The following is a 19,549-nucleotide window of genomic DNA, read 5'->3' as shown; positions in this document are numbered from 1 at the left end:
CGGCTGGAGATTTGTCGTTAGATTTCTAACGCTCACTTCAGCCACGACTCTAAATACCGGCGTTAGAAAGATCCCATTGAAAAGATAGGATACGCAAATGGCGTAGGGGGATCTGCGGTATGGAAAAGTCGCGGCTGGAAAGTGAGCGTTAGACCCTTTCCTGACTGACTCCAAATACCAGAGGACGGTAAAAACCAGCGTTAGGAGCCTCTAACGCTGGTTTTCACGGCTACCGCCCAACTCTAAATCTAGGCCTAATTCATTTAGGTTTTCTATGATCCACAGCCATTATCAGTTGTAACGTGTTGCTTATGGGGGATATGAGATTAAAAGTCATTAGAAATATCAACCTCAGCTTTGTTTGAACCAGAAAGGTTGTGATACTTTTGATAAAAAAAAAAGATAAAAAAATGGACAATCCTGGTTTTCTGGTATTGAAAAGAAAGATTGGAAATGATCCCAATGTTTGTAACATTTTCCTACATACAGTGCTCACAACAGGCACTCAGCATGCTCGCAGCTAAATTTCAACAAAATGATAATAAGAGAAAGGGGTAAATTTGATAACAGACGTAAACAGGCAACTCTATTTTTTACATTTTATGCCCCTTTAATTTATTAAATATAATTTAAAAAGTAATAGAAGAAATGTAGAAAAGGGCATTGAGTAAGGCTAATTAAATTCTTGGAAAAAATAATGGAGAATAACTTTCGCAAAGAGGGAGATACTCAATAAAAAGTAAGGAAAAAAACAGAGGAGATTGTAAGGGAAATCCATATCAACAGAGGGAAAGAAAGCAACGGTGAGAGGGAAAATATGAAGTATGTATGTGGTGGAAATGACAAGAACACAGTGTGAAAAGATAAATATAAATATAAATCTTAGGTGATAAAAAAATAGAAAATATATATGGGCGAAAGCAAGAAATTGTAATCTGCCTCTAACTGGGGATGTTAATTATATTTTGCTGTATGTATACTAAAGTCATACACATTGTATACTATAATAGTAGTAAACACCCTCTTTACAACTACCTATTAAAATGTTAGTTTAAATATGATTCATAATAGACTAATTACAGGCCAAAGCTGGCCATAGGGCATACAGGACAAATGCCCAGTGGGCCAGTCTCTTATGTGGGCCTTGCTGCTATATAGAAGCCACACTAGGAAGTACATTTTCCTTTGGGTTTTTAAGCAGAAGTGCTGCAGGACAAGAGATCTAGTCTATTATGGCTGCCTAGCTGACAGAAGTATAACTGATGTGGGCTGCTCTACATTTAAAGGGACATTAAACCCATTTTTTTTTAATTTTATGATTCAGATAGAGAATACAATTTTAAACAGCATTCCAATTTTCTTCTATTATCTAATTTGCTTCATTATTTATATATCCTTTGTTGAAGAAATAGCAGTGCACATAGGTAAGCTATCACATGAGGTATCTATGTGCAGTCACCAATCAGCAGCTTCTGAGCCTTTCTAGATATGATTTTCAGCAAAATATAGCAAGAGAATGAAGCAAATTAGATAATGTAAATAAATTAGAAAGTTGTTTAAAATTGCATATTCTTTCTGAATCATGAAATAATTTTTTTTGGGTTTTATGCCCCTTTAAATGCCTGGGCCAGGAAATTGTAAGCTGAATGAAAAAAAAATTCAAATTGTGCACCCCAAGTTGATACTTTATTGGCCTGGAGATGCACCTATATCTTTATTATACACACACACACACATATTTGTATCTCAATTTAATGGCTGCTCTTTCTGTAATATAATATGATGTGAAAATATACATATCAACTTAACTCTTTCACTGCTAAGCCTTTTTTACACCTAAGTGTTGTGCCAATTTTGAGCTATTGTTGCCTACCTACATTCAAACCTTATAGTAAGTCTAGTTTTATTGAGTGACCCACACACAATATACATTGTTTTTTTTCAGCAGGCACAGCAGATTCACAATATGCCATTATTACATTTATAATTTATGGCATGTGAGATAGCAATAAATAATATTGAAATTTTGGGAATAAAACCCCAAAAATGACTATTTGCATCAATATAGGTGGTAATGTTATCAGTAATATGTGTGCCCAATAACTCTAATTACTACCTCTAATTAATATAAGATAAATATTATAAATACTAAGATGTGTTATAGACATCAAAAATAAGTGATATCAATATATATGTCTGATACAGTTCAAAAATGATGAAAGTCCATCATAAAGTAAGTGTCCAACTCCATATAGCAGCTCCTCTTCCAACGATCATACGTGATTCACCAAAACAAGTGGGTAGAGAAATCTAGAAAGAGATAAAAGAGGGTGTTCCAATGGTGAAGTATATATCAGTAATCTTCCACAAATTACTAGAGTATAAAAAAAATGTTCACAAACACATTGCACTCAACAGTGTAAATGGGGCACAAACCACAAAAAAACAAAAAACAAAAAAACTATGTGGTTTGTGCAAGCATATTACTACTGGCACTGATTGTTTCAAATCTAATGTCACTCAAGAAACATTCAGTATCAAATCTAGAATCACGTGATTCTTCTTTTGTGGTTTATGTTCTAGAATGTTTATGTGGACTTCAATATACAGGTAGAACCTCTAGACTTATCGAAAAAAGATGGGGGGAGCACCTAATAAATATTAAAAATACTTTTTTAAAACATAGTGTTCCGAGACATGTACTTTGTAATCATGGCTCTGACATAGATGCTTTAAAGATTATCCCGATTGAGTCTATTCCTAGATCTTGGGGTAAAAATAGATTTATAAGGCTTAGACAAAGAGAAACTTATTGGATTTGGAAAATGCAGTCATTGTCACCATATGGTTTGAATGAGAATATTGACCTTGCAGCTTTTAATGACTAAAATCTGATCGATATATGCTAGATCATATCTATGTATGTGATTTTGATATATTATGTCTTTCCGCAATAGATTCACCCTGTCCTGTTGTAAATAATCATATATGAAATACAAATTAATTTTTAGGAATTTGTGTTCTTTAACATATGAGGGATTTTTTATCTAGAATGTTTTTATCATTTTGTTGTTCTATACATATTATCCATGGCATTAGTTAATATATTGTTCTGTGTAGTTACACAACAGATCGATGATTTAGAAACATGATGATGCTAGACAAGAATATGTGTTTGATGATGTTAGACAAGAATATGTGTATGTGTAATATTGTATTGTAGTATATTCTATTTTTTCCATCTGTGTTCGAAACTACCCCGGTATATTTACCTTTAAAACACTATGCGCATATATATTTGGCATTTTGGCAACTCTTTTGATATAATTGTAGCACTTTCTACTAATAGTGTATATGCATTGTAACATTGGTTGCAATGTCATTATTGCTGCCCAATCCATGTAGGAGTAAAAGACCATCCCCCTTTTTTCTTGACATGTGCATTAGTTGGTTAAACACATCAAGGAAGTCAGGTATTTAAGCTCACTTGTATTTGTATTTTTTATCACCTGATAAAACAGTCATGTACCTAGAAACGCGTTGTGAATAAATAGTTTTTAATGTACATAACCTGTGAGCCTCTGTTTATCCTCTGTCTGCACCTTGAGGTATACTGAAATTCCCTAACTTACCATGCTTTGATCCTGAGCCACTCTAGTAGTGGTGCTGTGTGCAGTATTTTGTTAGCGGAGCTGTACCATCCTTAACAGAGGTGCCGAGACTAGTGGAGGTGTTGGGTCGGTCTGAGAGTGGCTAGGTGGATTGCAAGTTAGCAGAACAACTCTGAGTTCAGCCTGCCCAATTTGCACTGTTGAGTGCAATGTGTTTGTGAGTATTTTGTTTATACTCTAGTAATTTGTGGAATATTGAAATTAGCCCAGTGACCACTAGTGTTACAGTGATCACCTTACTAAATTGTCATCAAAGGTAGCCACATGTGAAATAGGAGCCTATACATGCTTTTGGGGGTTATAATATAGATTAGAGATGCCCCATTTTGCAGTACAGAAATAAAAGCACTTTTTTCTTGCAAGGTGTTCACTGTTACTACAGTGATCACCTGACTATACTAGTTTTTTTCATTGTGCACATAAACTATAATCCCTGTGTATACCTGTGTGTTTTTGTAGCAGTTTTTTTTAATGGCTTTTCTCTTTCAAATGAGTCTTTGAGGTTTGTGGATGCAATGGGAGCTGAGATTAAGGGGCTTGAAGAACCTCCCCACATCCAGTTCCCTCGCAGCTACACCAAGCTTCCTGGCTTAATCCTTTTGTGACCTCACCATATGCAGACATGGTGACATCACTGGCACTTCCATGAAGCCTGGGAGTGCCACTCACGAGATCACCAATGGATTGCCGGCCTGTAGTGTGGGCATCACCGAAAACAGTGTTTTTATGTTGACTCCCCTGCAGGATGAAGAGGCATCATCATGCGTCTGCTGGCTGTGATGTGCTTGACGAACATAGTTCATTATGTGCATCAAAGGGGTGAATCTGAGATACCGTCTTTAGTGTAATACTGAAAAGGCAAACTTTTTATATATTATTTTGGTATAAATTAACTCTATTAGAGAATCATACTTCTACAAACAATTCGATTATTATGAGTCATTTGGAGATTTTATTGCCATTTTTGTGATACACATTGTGTGGATTTTACAGGCTGGAAGAGCAAGGATTTTGTTCCAGTGCTAGTCAGGGATGCGATGGCAAAGAAGTTTACATTGGACGGATTGGTGTCTCACAAACTGCCCTTTCATAAAATCAATGAAGGATTTGAACTTCTGCGTAAGGGTGAAAGGTATGTCTTGTGTAGTTTTTTTTATTTAAATATGGTGATTAATTTATTATACAAATTACAAATTCAAGAAGTTAAATAAGCAGTGGTAGTGTTAAATAAGGATTATTATGTAGAAACAATTTTATCTCAACTTTCTGACACCACAATGTATGATAAACTAACTTCTCATCCATCCAAAAGGATTCTAGAAACTATTATCTGCACTGTGGAGAAGGGCTTCAGACATGGTAACAAAGACATTTTTAATAAAAGAAGATTACACTATTCCAGTATTTTATACCTGTCTAAAGTCCACAAGAACCTTTTGAAACCACCAGGGCATGGCAGGGACTGATTCCATATCTACCAACATTTCAATCTATTTAGATAGAGTTCATAGGCCTTTTGTTATGCAATCCTCATCCTACATTAGAGACACCAATGGTTTTCTTTTGAAAAGTCATGAATTGTCAGGGAACTATTAAAAGTGTATACTCTATAGCCTTGCCATTATTAGCCTGTACACATCTATTACACACACAAATGGGATGGATGTTGTTAAAAGTGCACTGGCAGATAGTAAAATATTTTCATTGCAAGAAGATTAGTTCATTATGGAACTGATGGAAATTATTGTATGCTGCAATTACGGTCTGTTCCAGGATACCTTTTATAAACAGCGACAAGGGACAACAATGGGGTCCAACGTTGCCCCTACCTATGCCAACATATATATGAAATGATATGAAGAACACCTAGTGTTTGAAAATGAATTGTTTCATCTATATGGCGTCACTTGGTGGCGCTATATAGATGATATCTTTGGCATATGGTGGGGGGGCGTTGGATCCTTACAAAAGTTTATACGAACCCTTAATCTCAACTCCAGGTATAAAAAGTTTACACTCATGTGGAGTGAGGAGAGTGTTCATTTTTTATATAAACAAATTTATAACAAGGATGAGTCAATTTTGACAGATTTATTATGAAAGGAAACAGATCGCAATACTTTGCTCCATTATTCAAGTGCTCACCCTCCTTCTCAAAAAAAATCTCTATTTACTATGGTGCATGCGGATCATGTCCTCTGCACATCGATAAATGCCTACAGCATACACTGTGGTGCAATGCCGCCCCCTGCAGATTCGCGGCCGCTAGCAGGGGGTGTTAATCAACCCGATCGTATTCGATCGGGTTGATTTCTGTCAGCCGCCTCAAAGCAGGCAGACAGGTTATGGAGCAGTGGTCTTTAGTGTTAGGAACAAAAAAGACTAAAACTGGCACTACACTGGTAAAGGTGAGATAAGGAATATGTATTCCGGTGGTCTTTAGACCGCTGTTTCATAACTTCTGTTTCCGGCAAGCCTGAAGGCTCCCAGAAACACAGGGCATCAAGCTCCGTACGGAGCTTGATAAATATGCCCCTAAGAGTCAAATGCTGAGGGTCAGACGGATTGTAAAAGATGAAACATTTATAGAGACTAGGCTAGCTGAAGAAGGCCTACACTTTTTAGAAATGGGTTACCCTGCAGAATTTATTAAAGGAAATATTGAGGAGGTTAATAAGATCTAACGAAAAAAGCCCTATTATTAACTGAAAATAAGAACAAAGAAAGGAAGGTTTTTGTCTCAGAATTTAATACTTTAAGTCCTAAGATTCAGAAGATCATCAGACGCCATTGGCACATTATTAAGGCATTCCATCCGGGGGTAGAGATTTTTAAGGACCCCCCCCCCCTCCTATGCCTGCCTATACACACCCTCTAAGTTTGACGGATATATTGGTAAGGGCAGACGTGGGAAGTCTAAAAAAGAAAACCATGGGATATTTTTGCACACAAAAGAAAGGATGCATCCCATGTCCGGGCTGTTCAAGCTGTAATAGTGTGACAAAAGGAGACAGCTTTTATCATCCTACAACAGGTAAAATGTTTTTCATTAGTGGTTATTTCACCTGCAATGCTACATTTGTTGTGTACCTATTTAAGTGCCCATGTGCCAAAATTTATATTGGTGAAACGACACAAAGGGTAAGAGACAGGATGGTGCAACACAAGTTGTGGCCTGCCACTTTTTAGAGGCAGGTCACTCAATTGAACAGTTAAGATTCCGAATCATAGACTGGGTCCCTATACCCAGGAGAGATGGGAATAGGGAACTGTTATTAAAAAGAAAGGATTTTTTTTTATTTATACATTGGATGCCTTAAGTCCAAATGGTATGAATAGATATTTTGATTCAAGCTTGTTTTTGTAATGGGTTTTTCAAAGCTGCCTACATTCTGTATATATTTGTGTGTGTTTTTCTTTCAAAATGTGATTATACTCTTTCTCCAGTAGAGGGAGCTATTCTGAACAAATAATGAGTAATAGGAAAGAAATATCTAAATGGGAGGAGTTTTGCTAAGGTACACATGTATAACTGACATGACTAAGGGTATGTAACCCAAAACGTAGTCTGCTTTTCTTTTGTACCCACTCCTGCTTAAAGAAAGAAATAAAAAGAGTTTTTGCAAGACAAAGGTGGTGCTGCCTATTCTTGGACTTTACTTTGATGCTGCCATTGTGTACTCATTTCTTGTTTCTTCTATGCTCAAGGTTGAAGAGCAGAAAAACAGGATTTTCTGTGTTTTTAGGCTCTTTAAGAGACAGAAAACATTTTCTACAATGCTGTCTATCTGGGAAGTAACTGTAATCACACACAAAATCACAATTAATGGGTCATTTAAGATCATTTAAAAAACATTAAAAACCATTTCAAGGAAGAGTAGCTTTAGTATTTTATTAATCACTTCTTTTCTAGATATAGTCACCCAACATTATAAGTCATTAAACTCATACATTTCTATTATGCAAATAGCAGCTAACAAAAAATGCATGTTTGCACATAATGTAGCCATGGTGACAGACTGCCCATACCAACACCAGCAAAAAACCAAAATATTTATATATTTTCAAGTTACATTTTTTTTAAACGCACTAAACAAATGTCAATTTAAGGGAAAAAAACATGCACTTATCTAATATGTTAAAAATGGAATATACTTCAGTCATTAACATCCTGAATTCTGATGAAATGCCACAGTTTGTGAGTTCTTTCCTGCTGTACCTACTACTTTTTCTTCATGTGTAGATTTCTGTAAAAAAAAGAAAAACCCTTGGTCCAACCTGTACCCACTGAGAAACACCCATAACTGTAGGAAGACCCAAATCTCCCCAGGCGTGTAAGTGTTTTTCAAGCTCCAACCAGACCACTCAGACCAAGTCCTGGTACTCTCAGGCTAAGCCCTGAGCCTATTAGTCCCAAAAGGGAAAAATGTGGGGAGATGATTTTTTAATGGATGTAACAGTAACAGTGTTATTTATTTGTGATCATTTGCAAACCTTAGATCAAGAATATAAATTAGCAAAGAATGTTTTAAAACCATTATGTCAAAATTGCATCTAGATGTTTTAACAAATAAAACTTCTTTAGATGCTATGAATATAATTAATTTTGTTCTCACACCCTTGTTCTAATGTAAACCATTGCCAACAAATGTAGTTATAGTATTAAGAATAATTGTTCTGTATTTTCTGATCATAACTTTTGGCACTCATTATTTCTTTTATTTCTTTTTATAAAGACTATAATGAAAACAAGTCTGATCATATATGAAGTTTTTGAGCCAAATACTCTAGTGTCATGCTAAAAAATAACACAGTAAACATGGGAATTTCTGCTTTAATTTTTGAATGTATTAAAGAAATATAATCCAGCCCCCAAGATAAATTTTAAGTATATGTTTGGTGCATTGCATGTTCATCTACAAATATCTCATAATATAATTATAAAACCAGCAGATAAGGCATGAGATGAAGCAGAAAGACTATTAAGTGAGAAACCCACTTAAAGATTCTGGAAATGTTATCTTACTATGGAATATGAAATACTGTTAAAGACCCATTTAAATAAAGCAAAATACATCAGAATTATTAATGCTAAATAATTTAACTCCCTGATGATTTTAGAACATAACTACTTTGTGTCCAGGGGTGTATTTTACTTGTAAAAAAAGGGACTGAAATAGGTACAAGGTTTACTCCAAGTTATGTCAATCTTTTTATGGCCAAGTGGGAGCAAGAGTTCCTTTTCCAATACCCACTTGGAGCAAACCTTGTACTCTACGAAAGATACGTAGATGATGTTTTCATACTATGGAAACATCATTGATTGATTTCACATCTGAAATCAGTCAACAAAAGGACTATGATATAGAGGAAGTAGGTAAAACTGTGGATATGATAATAAAACTAGAAAGGAATTACTTACTAGAATATAGAGGTAAGACCACTGAAGTTCCCAATGATGAGAGATTAGATGTACCTTTTATTACTGATTACAATATCCACCATAAACAATCTGAACAGATTATAAAAAAACATTGGCACATCTTACAAACAGACCTAGTTTTGAAGGATAAGATAAAACCCTATATAAGTTTATATACAGATGATCTAAAAATCTGAAAAACATCCTAGCACCAAGTGCATTAGATGCACAACCACAAAATTTAAAGGAAATAGATTTACATGGGGAAGAACTGAAAGTTTTTACCTATGTCATTGCTGTAACGCTTGTAGATACAGCTGCAAGAAAAAATGAGTTACAATATCAATCACAGGGGAGAAATTTTATATTAAAGATATAATTATGTCCATGGATAAAGGGGTTATATTCCTGGTTGAGTGTGTTTGTAAAAAACAATATATAAGGGAGACTTCAAGACTTTTAAAATAAAGAATAAGAGAGCATTTATGGAAAATAGAAAAGCGAGAAATAGTTGAAATATATTTATATATATATATATATATATATAGTATATATATATATATATATATATATATATATATATATATATATATATATATATATATATATATATATATATATATATATATATATATATATATATAGAGAGAGAGAGAGAGTGTAATGAATCCAGCACTCAGTTACCAGAAATGGTTTAAATGTAGCTCTTTTGTTTAGCAATTCCTGCAAACACAGACTCTGTTTGACAGAAAAATGAAAAAGTGAGCAGTTAATAGCCAGTAGAATTAGATAAAGGTATTACTGAACTCCTTTCAATCAGAAGTCAATTTAAAGCAAAGATCACATGAAAAAGTCTTTACAGCAGAGCTTGATAGAATCAGTATATATGACTTGGGTAACGTAGTTTCCTTCACACACATTCACCCATAAAATATGTACAAAGTCAGTCACTCAGTTAGGTTGAATCAATCTCTGGATAATAAGAAACAATTTCACAGCTGTAGTTGCAACTGGTAATATAAGTAGGTCTGAGCAGGAGGAATAGGTATTCAAGGCAACTCAGGCCAAAGTTATCAGTTAGTAGTTAATTTAAATAAGAACAACAAGCGGTAGTTTGAATTCCAGGAACAATTACCTGTGGAGAGAGACCAGAGGATCACTGCTGCTGAACTGATCGGCTCCGCGGTGAATGTGTGACTCACTTCCGGTTGGATGATCCACAGTCGGATAGCTGCAGCGGTACCTCGGTCAGTGTAAAACTGACAGGTGCTGCAGAGGGAGAGCTGAACTGGATTCTTCTCAGAGCGTAAAAGCTGTGGCGGCTGGAACGTAGATTAAGGTACTGGGAAATTGTTGGAAGGTCCCACGTATGCTTATCTGGAGATTAGTAGAGGAATATCCTTAGAGTTATCCAAGTGATAGGGATGAGACCTGAACATTAGCGAAAGGTGCAGGTTTTAGGCTGCTTGTCTTCTCAATAATCAGGCAAGGTATGAAAGTAGGAGGCTCCCTTTTAAAGGAGTGAAGTGCATGCAGGGAGATACCTTAAAGGTATATCACATATCCCCCACCTTAAGGGCAGGCAGCGAGAGAGCGGGGAATGGGCTTCCCAGGAAACCATCGATGAAAGGCGGAGAGCAGATCAGGTGCGTGAACATCCGTATGGGACTCCCAGGAGTTGCTCTCAGGACCATAGCCCTTCCATTGTATCAGGTACTGGACAAGTCCGCGACGTATTCGAGAATCAAGGATTGACTCCAACTGATTTTGGTGATAAATAGGTGGAGGAGGAAGAACCTGACGTAGCGAGGAACCAGCTTCATAATGCTTGATCAAAGAAACATGAAACGTAGGATGAACAGTAAGATCTTTGGGTAAAGTCAACCGAACTGCATTCGGGTTCACAACTGCCTCAATCGGGAAAGGACCAATAAATTGGTTGGCCAACTTTTTGCAAGGTACACTGAGCTTCGGATTTTTTGTGGACAGGAGAACCAAGTCACCTATCTTATAGGTGGGGCTTGGGGAATGATGTAAGTCATAGTACTTTTTTTGATGTTCTTGAGCTTCCAGGAGATGAGTTTTAAGCAACTGAAGTCTATCCTGTAAGGTGTTGCTGAAATCTGTTGCTCCTGGACAGTTCACTGTAGTAGTAGAGAACGATATAGTGGTTGGATGGAAACCATATGTAGCGAAGAATGGAGTTACCTTGGTTGAAGAAGATATAGAGTTGTTATAAGAAAACTCCGCCATCGGAAGGTAATCAACCCAATCATCCTGGAGATGGCTTAGATAACACCGTAGAAATTGTTCTAATGTCTGATTTAACCGTTCAGTCAGGCCATTCGACTGAGGATGAAAGGCAGTAGTATAGTGTGTATCTATCTGTAGGAGTTTGCACAGGGACCTCCAGAATGCTGAGGTGATTACATTTTTCCAGTTTGGCGAATAATCTATGTTGTCGTAAATGGGTGAGATCCGTTTGTGCTTATCCAGATCCCCTTGAGAAAGCCCGGCGAATACCGGGGGAAACACGTTGGGGTTAATCTACCACCGGTCCCAAGCTCCGCAACCGTAGAGTAAACAGCTGAGGGTGGGCAAGCCGGCTACGCCCGCCGCAGGTCGTATCCTGCATATAAGAACTTCCAGCTGCCAATTACCTTGGGAAACGGATTGTTGTACTTGGGACACAGAGTATCGTTTTAAAGATTGTATCAATAAAGGCTTATTTTTATACTAACTCTGGTGAGTAGAAGTCTATGTTTGTGCAAGACAGCACTTTTTAACAAATTACGCTTGAATCCCCTCTTTTTGCGCTTTTGTCTTTCATGTTATACTGTCTTGGATCGTAAACGGGTGAGAACCCAGCGTACATGTTTCTCATGATCTTGTAAGTTGGTGAAATAAATAAGAATATCATCCAAATAAATTACAACACATATGTCAATTAAATCTCGGAATATCTCATTAATGAAGTGCTGGAAAGTTGCTGGTGCGTTACTTAACCCGAAAGGCATAACGTTGTACTGAAACAATCCGTACCGCGTACGAAAAGCTGTTTTCCATTCGTCTCCTTTCTTGATCCGAATTAAATTGTACGCCCCCTTTAGATCTAGTTTGGTATATATGGTGGCGATGGTGAGTCTTTCCAATAATTCTGGTATTAAAGGCAATGGGTAACGTTTTTTAACTGTAATCGCGTTTAAGGCTCTGTAATCTATTATGGGTCTTAGACTTAGATCCTTATTTTTAACGAAAAATATACCAGCTGCGGCGGGTGATGTTGAGTGTGAAATAAAACCCTTTTTCAGATTGTCGTCTAGGTATGTACGTAAATGAGTGAGCTCATCCTGGGACAGTGGGTATATTTTGCCATAGGGTATTTGAGACCCTGGTATTAACTCTATGGGGCAGTCGAACTCACGGTGTGGCGGCAATGATTCAGCCTCTTTCATATCGAATACGTCTACCAAATCAGAATATGCCGCTGGAACACCAGTCTCAATAGATAAAATAGAACAATGTGGATAACATGTATTTGTGCAATATACAGATGTTAAACTTATCTCATCTTTTAACCAATCAATACTTGGATTATATGTTTTTAACCATATGTATCCCAAAATAATAGTGTGTCTATCAATAGGAATAATATCATAAGTGAGATATTCTGTGTGACCATCTTTAGTTGTTGTGAGTAAGGGAATAGTATGGTGTGTGATTGGGCCTTTCTGAATCAAAGTACCATCTATTAACTTCACAAAGACTGGTTGCTCTTTACACACTGTGGGAATTTTATTTTTCTTAACAAAAGTAACATCAATGTATATTCCTGAAGCCCCGGAATCTATTAATGCGTCACTCTGGATGTGGAGACGGTCCCACTGTAGGGAGAGAGAGACAGTGAGATGGGTAGCAGTAGATAGATTAAATAATGAAATTAAATTCTTTGTCTTACCCTTCTTTTGCTTTGATAGGAGTGGGCAAGTTGAAACTGTGTGCTCCTTGTGAGCGCAGTAAAGGCATAAATTACCTAATCTTCTCCTTGTTTTCTCCTCTTGAGTCAGAGGACCTTTGATTGCCCCAATCTCCATTGGGGTGCTTGTAGTCAAGTTTCTGTCTTGGGTGAATGATGAGGAATAAGTGCGCCTGATTGTAGGGTCATACATGCCTTTTTCAGCTTTTCTTTCCCTCAGACGTCTGTCCAGTGTGGTGCTTAGCTTGATTAACCCAGGAAGTGTTTCAGGGAGTTCCAGTCGAGAGAGTTCATCTTTTAATGATTCAGACAAACCCAATCGAAACTGGTTACGTAAGCTTACCTCATTCCATAATGAGTCAGAGGCCCACATCTGGAAATCGGTAGTGTATACCTCTACAGTCCTTTTCCCTTGTTTAAGTGACTGGAGTTTTGTCTCAGCTTGTAGCTGGCTGTTAGAGTCCTCATAGAGACTTGTCATTGCTGAAAAAAAATCATTTAATGAATCTAAAATGGGGTTATTTTGCTCAAAATATCTGTTAGCCCAGGTGCGTGGTTCTCCTAGTAAGTATGAAATTGTGGTGCACACTTTAATCCTATCTGAATGGTAGGTGCGTGGTTTCAGGGAAAACATCAAGTTGCAAGCGTTTTTAAAATCACGGAACTCAGATCGTTTCCCAGAAAAAGGTGTTGGTGTATGTACTTATGGTTCTGGTATATCCACTTGTTTAGGGGTTAAACAGTCTTTTATCATTGCTTTTATGGCTTTATTCTCTGTCTGGATTTCTTGTACGGCATGGGCTAAGCATTCCAGTTTCTGGTACACATTAGTGAATTCATTTTTTACTATGGGATCCATGTTTAATAAATGTAACAAGATCTATTTTTAGGCCTGATTATTATGTAAAGAATTGAGCACTCAGTTACCAGAAATGGTTTAAATGTAGCTCTTTTGTTTAGCAATTCCTGCAAACACAGACTCTGTTTGACAGAAAAATGAAACAGTGAGCAGTTAATAGCCAGTAGAATTAGATAAAGGTATTACTGAACTCCTTTCAATCAGAAGTCAATTTAAAGCAAAGATCACATGAAAAAGTCTTTACAGCAGAGCTTGATAGAATCAGTATATATGACTTGGTAACGTAGTTTCCTTCACACACATTCACCCATAAAATATGTACAAAGTCAGTCACTCAGTTAGGTTGAATCAATCTCTGGATAATAAGAAACAATTTCACAGCTGTAGTTGCAACTGGTAATATAAGTAGGTCTGAGCAGGAGGAATAGGTATTCAAGGCAACTCAGGCCAAAGTTATCAGTTAGTAGTTAATTTAAATAAGAACAACAAGCGGTAGTTGAATTCCAGGAACAATTACCTGTGGAGAGAGACAGAGGATCACTGCTGCTGAACTGATCGGTCCGCGGTGAATGTGTGACTCACTTCCGGTTGGATGATCCACAGTCGGATAGCTGCAGCGGTACCTCGGTCAGTGTAAAACTGACAGGTGCTGCAGAGGGAGAGCTGAACTGGATTCTTCTCAGAGCGTAAAAGCTGTGGCGGCTGGAACGTAGATTAAGGTACTGGGAAATTGTTGGAAGGTCCCACGTATGCTTATCTGGAGATTAGTAGAGGAATATCCTTAGAGTTATCCAAGTGATAGGGATGAGACCTGAACATTAGCGAAAGGTGCAGGTTTTAGGCTGCTTGTCTTCTCAATAATCAGGCAAGGTATGAAAGTAGGAGGCTCCCTTTTAAAGGAGTGAAGTGCATGCAGGGAGATACCTTAAAGGTATATCACAGAGAGAGAGAGAGAGAGAGAGAGCGAGAGAGAGACATTTTAGAGAAGTGCATGCCAGAAACTCTAATACTTTGAAAGGTTAAAAATTATTGGAGAGGGTGTAATTTTAAAAAAACAGCTTCTGCAGAACAAAGCAGAATTTTAAAAGCCTAACCCCCCATGAACTGAATGATGAGATTGAGGTTAATGTCTTTCTATAAAAGTTTTTGTAAAAGTCTTATTTCCCTCATACAATAGATTCATACCTTTTTTTCATTTTTTTTTTTCACATTGGCCTTTAGAGAACAAATAAGTTCATAGAAAGTTAAATTACCTCTATGGAGAAGGCCAGTTATATATATATACTATATATATATATATATATATATATATATATATATATATATATATATATATATATATATATATATATATATATATATATATATATATATATATATACCTCATGTACAAAAGCGGATATAAGACAAATATAGAAAATTAGCAGATCTAGACAAGTATCCCGCTTGTTTACCTCCAGAAATACTCTGAATTCATTGTTACCAATGCACCTTGGAACACTGAGTAAGAGATGCAAATTAGATATTCAATATTTAACCAGTTTTTGCTTCTAAGTACTGTTTTTAACATATCAATTCCCTTTATGGTTAGAATACAGCAAGAAAAAAACACTTTTAGACAGCTGCTTTGAGTTATTTGTCTCTTATCCTGGATGTCCTCTCACTACCTTAAGCTAAATCTCTCCAAAACTGAGCTCCTTATTTCCCCCTTCTTCAAAATCCCCACCCCCCAACTCTCTAACTGTTTGATAATAACATCATTACCCCAACCCTGCATGCCCAATGTCTTGGGGTCACACTTGACTCAGATCTCACTTTCACTCCCCACATCCAGACTTTGGCCAATTCCTGCCACCTCCACCTTAAAAACATCTCCAAAATTCGCCACTTCCTCACACAAGAAACAACTAAGTGTTTAGTCCACTCTCTCATCATTTCCTGTCTTGACTATTGCCACTCCATCCACTCCGGCCTCCCTAATTGCCATCTATTTCCCTTACAATCTTTAATAAATTCATCTGCCAGGCTCATCTTCCTTACACATCACTCCTTATCTGTAGCACCTCTCTGCCAGTCCCTTTACTTGCGTCCTCCAACCTCCAGAATAAAACACAAAATCCTGAATCACTTCTTTTCTAGATATAGTCACCAAACATTATAAGTCATTAAACTCATACATTTCTATTATGCAAATAGCAGCTAACAAAAAATGCATGTTTGCACATAATGTAGCCATGGTGACAGACTGCCCATACCAACACCAGCATAAAACCAAAATATTTATATATTTTCAAGTTACATTTTTTTTAAACGCTCTAAACAAATGTCAATTTAAGGGAAAAAAACATGCACTTATCTAATATGTTAAACATGGAATATACTTCAGTCATTAACATCCTGAATTCTGATGAAATGCCACAGTTTGTGAGTTCTTTCCTGCTGTACCTACTACTTTTTCTTCAAGTGTAGATTTCTGTAAAAAAAAGAAAAACCCTTGGTCCAACCTGTACCCACTGAGAAACACCCATAACTGTAGGAAGACCCAAATCTTCCCAGGCGTGTAAGTGTTTTTCAAGCTCCAACCAGACCACTCAGACCAAGTCCTGGTACTCTCAGGCTAAGCCCTGAGCCTATTAGTCCCAAAAGGGAAAAATGTGGGGAGATGATTTTTTAATGGATGTAAACAGTAACAGTGTTATTTATTTGTGATCATTGCAAACCTTAGATCAAGAATATAAATTAGCAAAGCATGTTTTAAAACCATTATGTCAAAATTGCATCTAGATGTTTTAACAAATAAAACTTCTTTAGATGCTATGAATATAATTAATTTTGTTCTCACACCCTTGTTCTAATGTAAACCATTGCCAACAAATGTAGTTATAGTATTAAGAATAATTGTTCTGTATTTTCTGATCATAACTTTTGGCACTCATTATTTCTTTTATTTCTTTTTATAAAGACTATATTGAAAACAAGTCTGATCATATATGAAGTTTTTGAGCCAAATACTCTAGTGTCATGCTAAAAAATAACACAGTAAACATGGGAATTTCTGCTTTAATTTTTGAATGTATTAAAGAAATATAATCCAGCCCCCAAGATAAATTTTAAGTATATTTTTGGTGCATTGCATGTTCATCTACAATATCTCATAATATAATTATAAAACCAGCAGATAAGGCATGAGATGAAGCAAGAAAGACTATTAAGTGAGAAACCCACTTAAAGATTCTGGAAATGTTATCTTACTATGGAATATGAAATACTGTTAAAGACCCATTTAAATAAAGCAAAAATACATCGGAATTATTAATGCTAAATAATTTAACTCCCTGATGATTTTAGAACATAACTACTTTGTGTCCAGGGGTGTATTTTACTATAAAAAAGGGACTGAAATAGGTAAAAGGTTTACTCAAGTTATGTCAATCTTTTTATGGCCAAGTGGGAGCAAGAGTTCCTTTTCCAATACCCACTTGGAGCAAACCTTGTACTCTATGAAAGATACGTAGATGATGTTTTCATACTATGGAAACATCATTGACTGATTTCACATCTGAAATCAGTCAACAAAAGGACTATGATATAGAGGAAGTAGGTAAAACTGTGGATAGATAATAAAACTAGAAAGGAATTACTTACTAGAATATAGAGTAAGACCACTGAAGTTCCCAATGATGAGAGATTAGATGTACCTTTTATTACTGATTACAATATCCACCATAAACAATCTGAACAGATTATAAAAAAAACATTGGCACATCTTACAAACAGACCTAGTTTTGAAGGATAAGATAAAACCCTATATAAGTTTTATATACAGATGATCTAAAAATCTGAAAAACATCCTAGCACCAAGTGCATTAGATGCACAACCACAAAATTAAAGGAAATAGATTTACATGGGGAAGAACTGAAAGTTTTTTACCTATGTCATTGCTGCAAAGCTTGTAGATACAGCTGCAAGAAAAAATGAGTTACAATATCAATCACAGGGGAGGAATTTTATATAAAGATATAATTATGTCCATGGATAAAGGGGTTATATTCCTGGTTGAGTGTGTTTGTAAAAAACAATATATAAGGGATACTTCAAGACTTTTAAAATAAAGAATAAGAGAGCATTTATGGAAAATAGAAGAGAGAGAGAGAGAGAGAGAGAGAGAGAGAGAGAGAGAGAGAGAGAGAGAGAGAGAGAGAGAGAGAGAGAGAGAAATTATATATTCAATATTTAACAGTTTTTGCTTCTAGGTACTGTACATATCAATTCCCTTTATTGGTTAGAATACAGCAAGAAAAAAACACTTTTAGACAGCTGCTTTGAGTTATTTGACTCTTATCCTGGATGTCCTCTCACTACCTTAAGCTAAATCTCTCCAAAACTGAGCTCCTTATTTTCCCCTTCTTCCAAAATCCCCAGCCCCCAAATTTCTAACTGTTGATAATAACATCATTACCCCAACCCTGCATGCCCAATGTCTTGGGGTCACACTTGACTCAGATCTCACTTTCACTCCCCACATCCAGTCTTTGGCCAATTCCTGCCACCTCCACCTTAAAAACATCTGCAAAATTTGGCACTTCCTCACTCAAGAAACAACTAAGTGTTTAGTCCACTCTATCATCATTTCCTGTCTTGACTATTGCCACTCCATCCACTCTGGCCTCCCTAATTGCCATCTATTTCCCTTACAATCTTTAATAAATTCATCTGCCAGGCTCATCTTCCTTACACATCACTCCTTATCTGTAGCACCTCTCTGCCAGTCCCTTTTCTTGCGTCCTCCAACCTCCAGAATAAAACACAAAATCCTGACTCTAAATTTTAAAACTCTCAATAACACTGCTCAACCCTATATCTCCAACCTAGTCTCCAGATACTCTCCCTTCCGTCCCCTTCCTCTGCTCATGGCCCTCCTTCTCTCCTCCTCTCTTGTTAACCTCCTTGCATTCCCATTTACAAGACTTCTCCAGACTTGCCCCTATTTTGTGGATCTTGTAAGCATCCTTGAAGAGCTGGGAGAGGGCAATTGTTTCAGGAACCCCTCTTACTCATAAGTTGTTTGTCCTGCTTCTATTATGTAAGTCTTTAACACCGTCTATGAGCACCCACAATGTTTCATCATGTGTATTCAGGTAGTCACATTGTTGTTTAATATCTGTCAGCAGAGAATCGTGTTTCTCTTCCATTAGTTTGACTCTTTGGTCAATTGCTGTGTCGTACAAACTTCCTTCATGAGTTCTTTAATGTAATCTTTTGAGGACATGGTTGAGAGCCTCGTTAGTTATATTGGAATGATGAGACATTTCTGTGTCATGGACCTAAGCGTATATAGTTTGACGTAGGCCCTATTCTTTTTCTTTTGTGTTGTTAATGGAATGTTCTGCAGTTTTATGGTAATTATTATTCATTGCCACCTGTGCATTTTTAGCTGACTTGTTCGCTTTCTTATTTGACATAAAAAAAACATATATCCACTGGTGTATTTGATAAATATTTAAAAACATATATTCATAAATATAGGACATTGAGTGTATTCAGCACTTGAAATCTATTCATAATACTGTGTCTCTAAAGAGGCTTGGCAGATATGTTCAGATGCTTGAGGCAAACAAAT

The 19,549-nt window shown here is 36.5% G+C and overlaps 1 protein-coding gene across 1 annotated transcript in view; it reads left to right on the top strand.

Annotated features, from left to right (window-relative positions):
* Positions 1–19,549, top strand: part of LOC128649915 (alcohol dehydrogenase 1) — a 264,525-nt gene that overhangs the window by 225,566 nt on the left and 19,410 nt on the right. Inside the window, exon 8 of the mRNA XM_053703466.1 lies at positions 4,665–4,803. Coding sequence (XP_053559441.1) covers positions 4,665–4,803 — 139 coding nt within the window. The remainder of the gene's footprint in view (positions 1–4,664; positions 4,804–19,549) is intronic.

Source organism: Bombina bombina, chromosome 2, assembly GCF_027579735.1.
Source record: "Bombina bombina isolate aBomBom1 chromosome 2, aBomBom1.pri, whole genome shotgun sequence".
NCBI lineage: Eukaryota > Metazoa > Chordata > Amphibia > Anura > Bombinatoridae > Bombina > Bombina bombina.
This window is presented reverse-complemented; position numbering and strand designations above follow the sequence as displayed.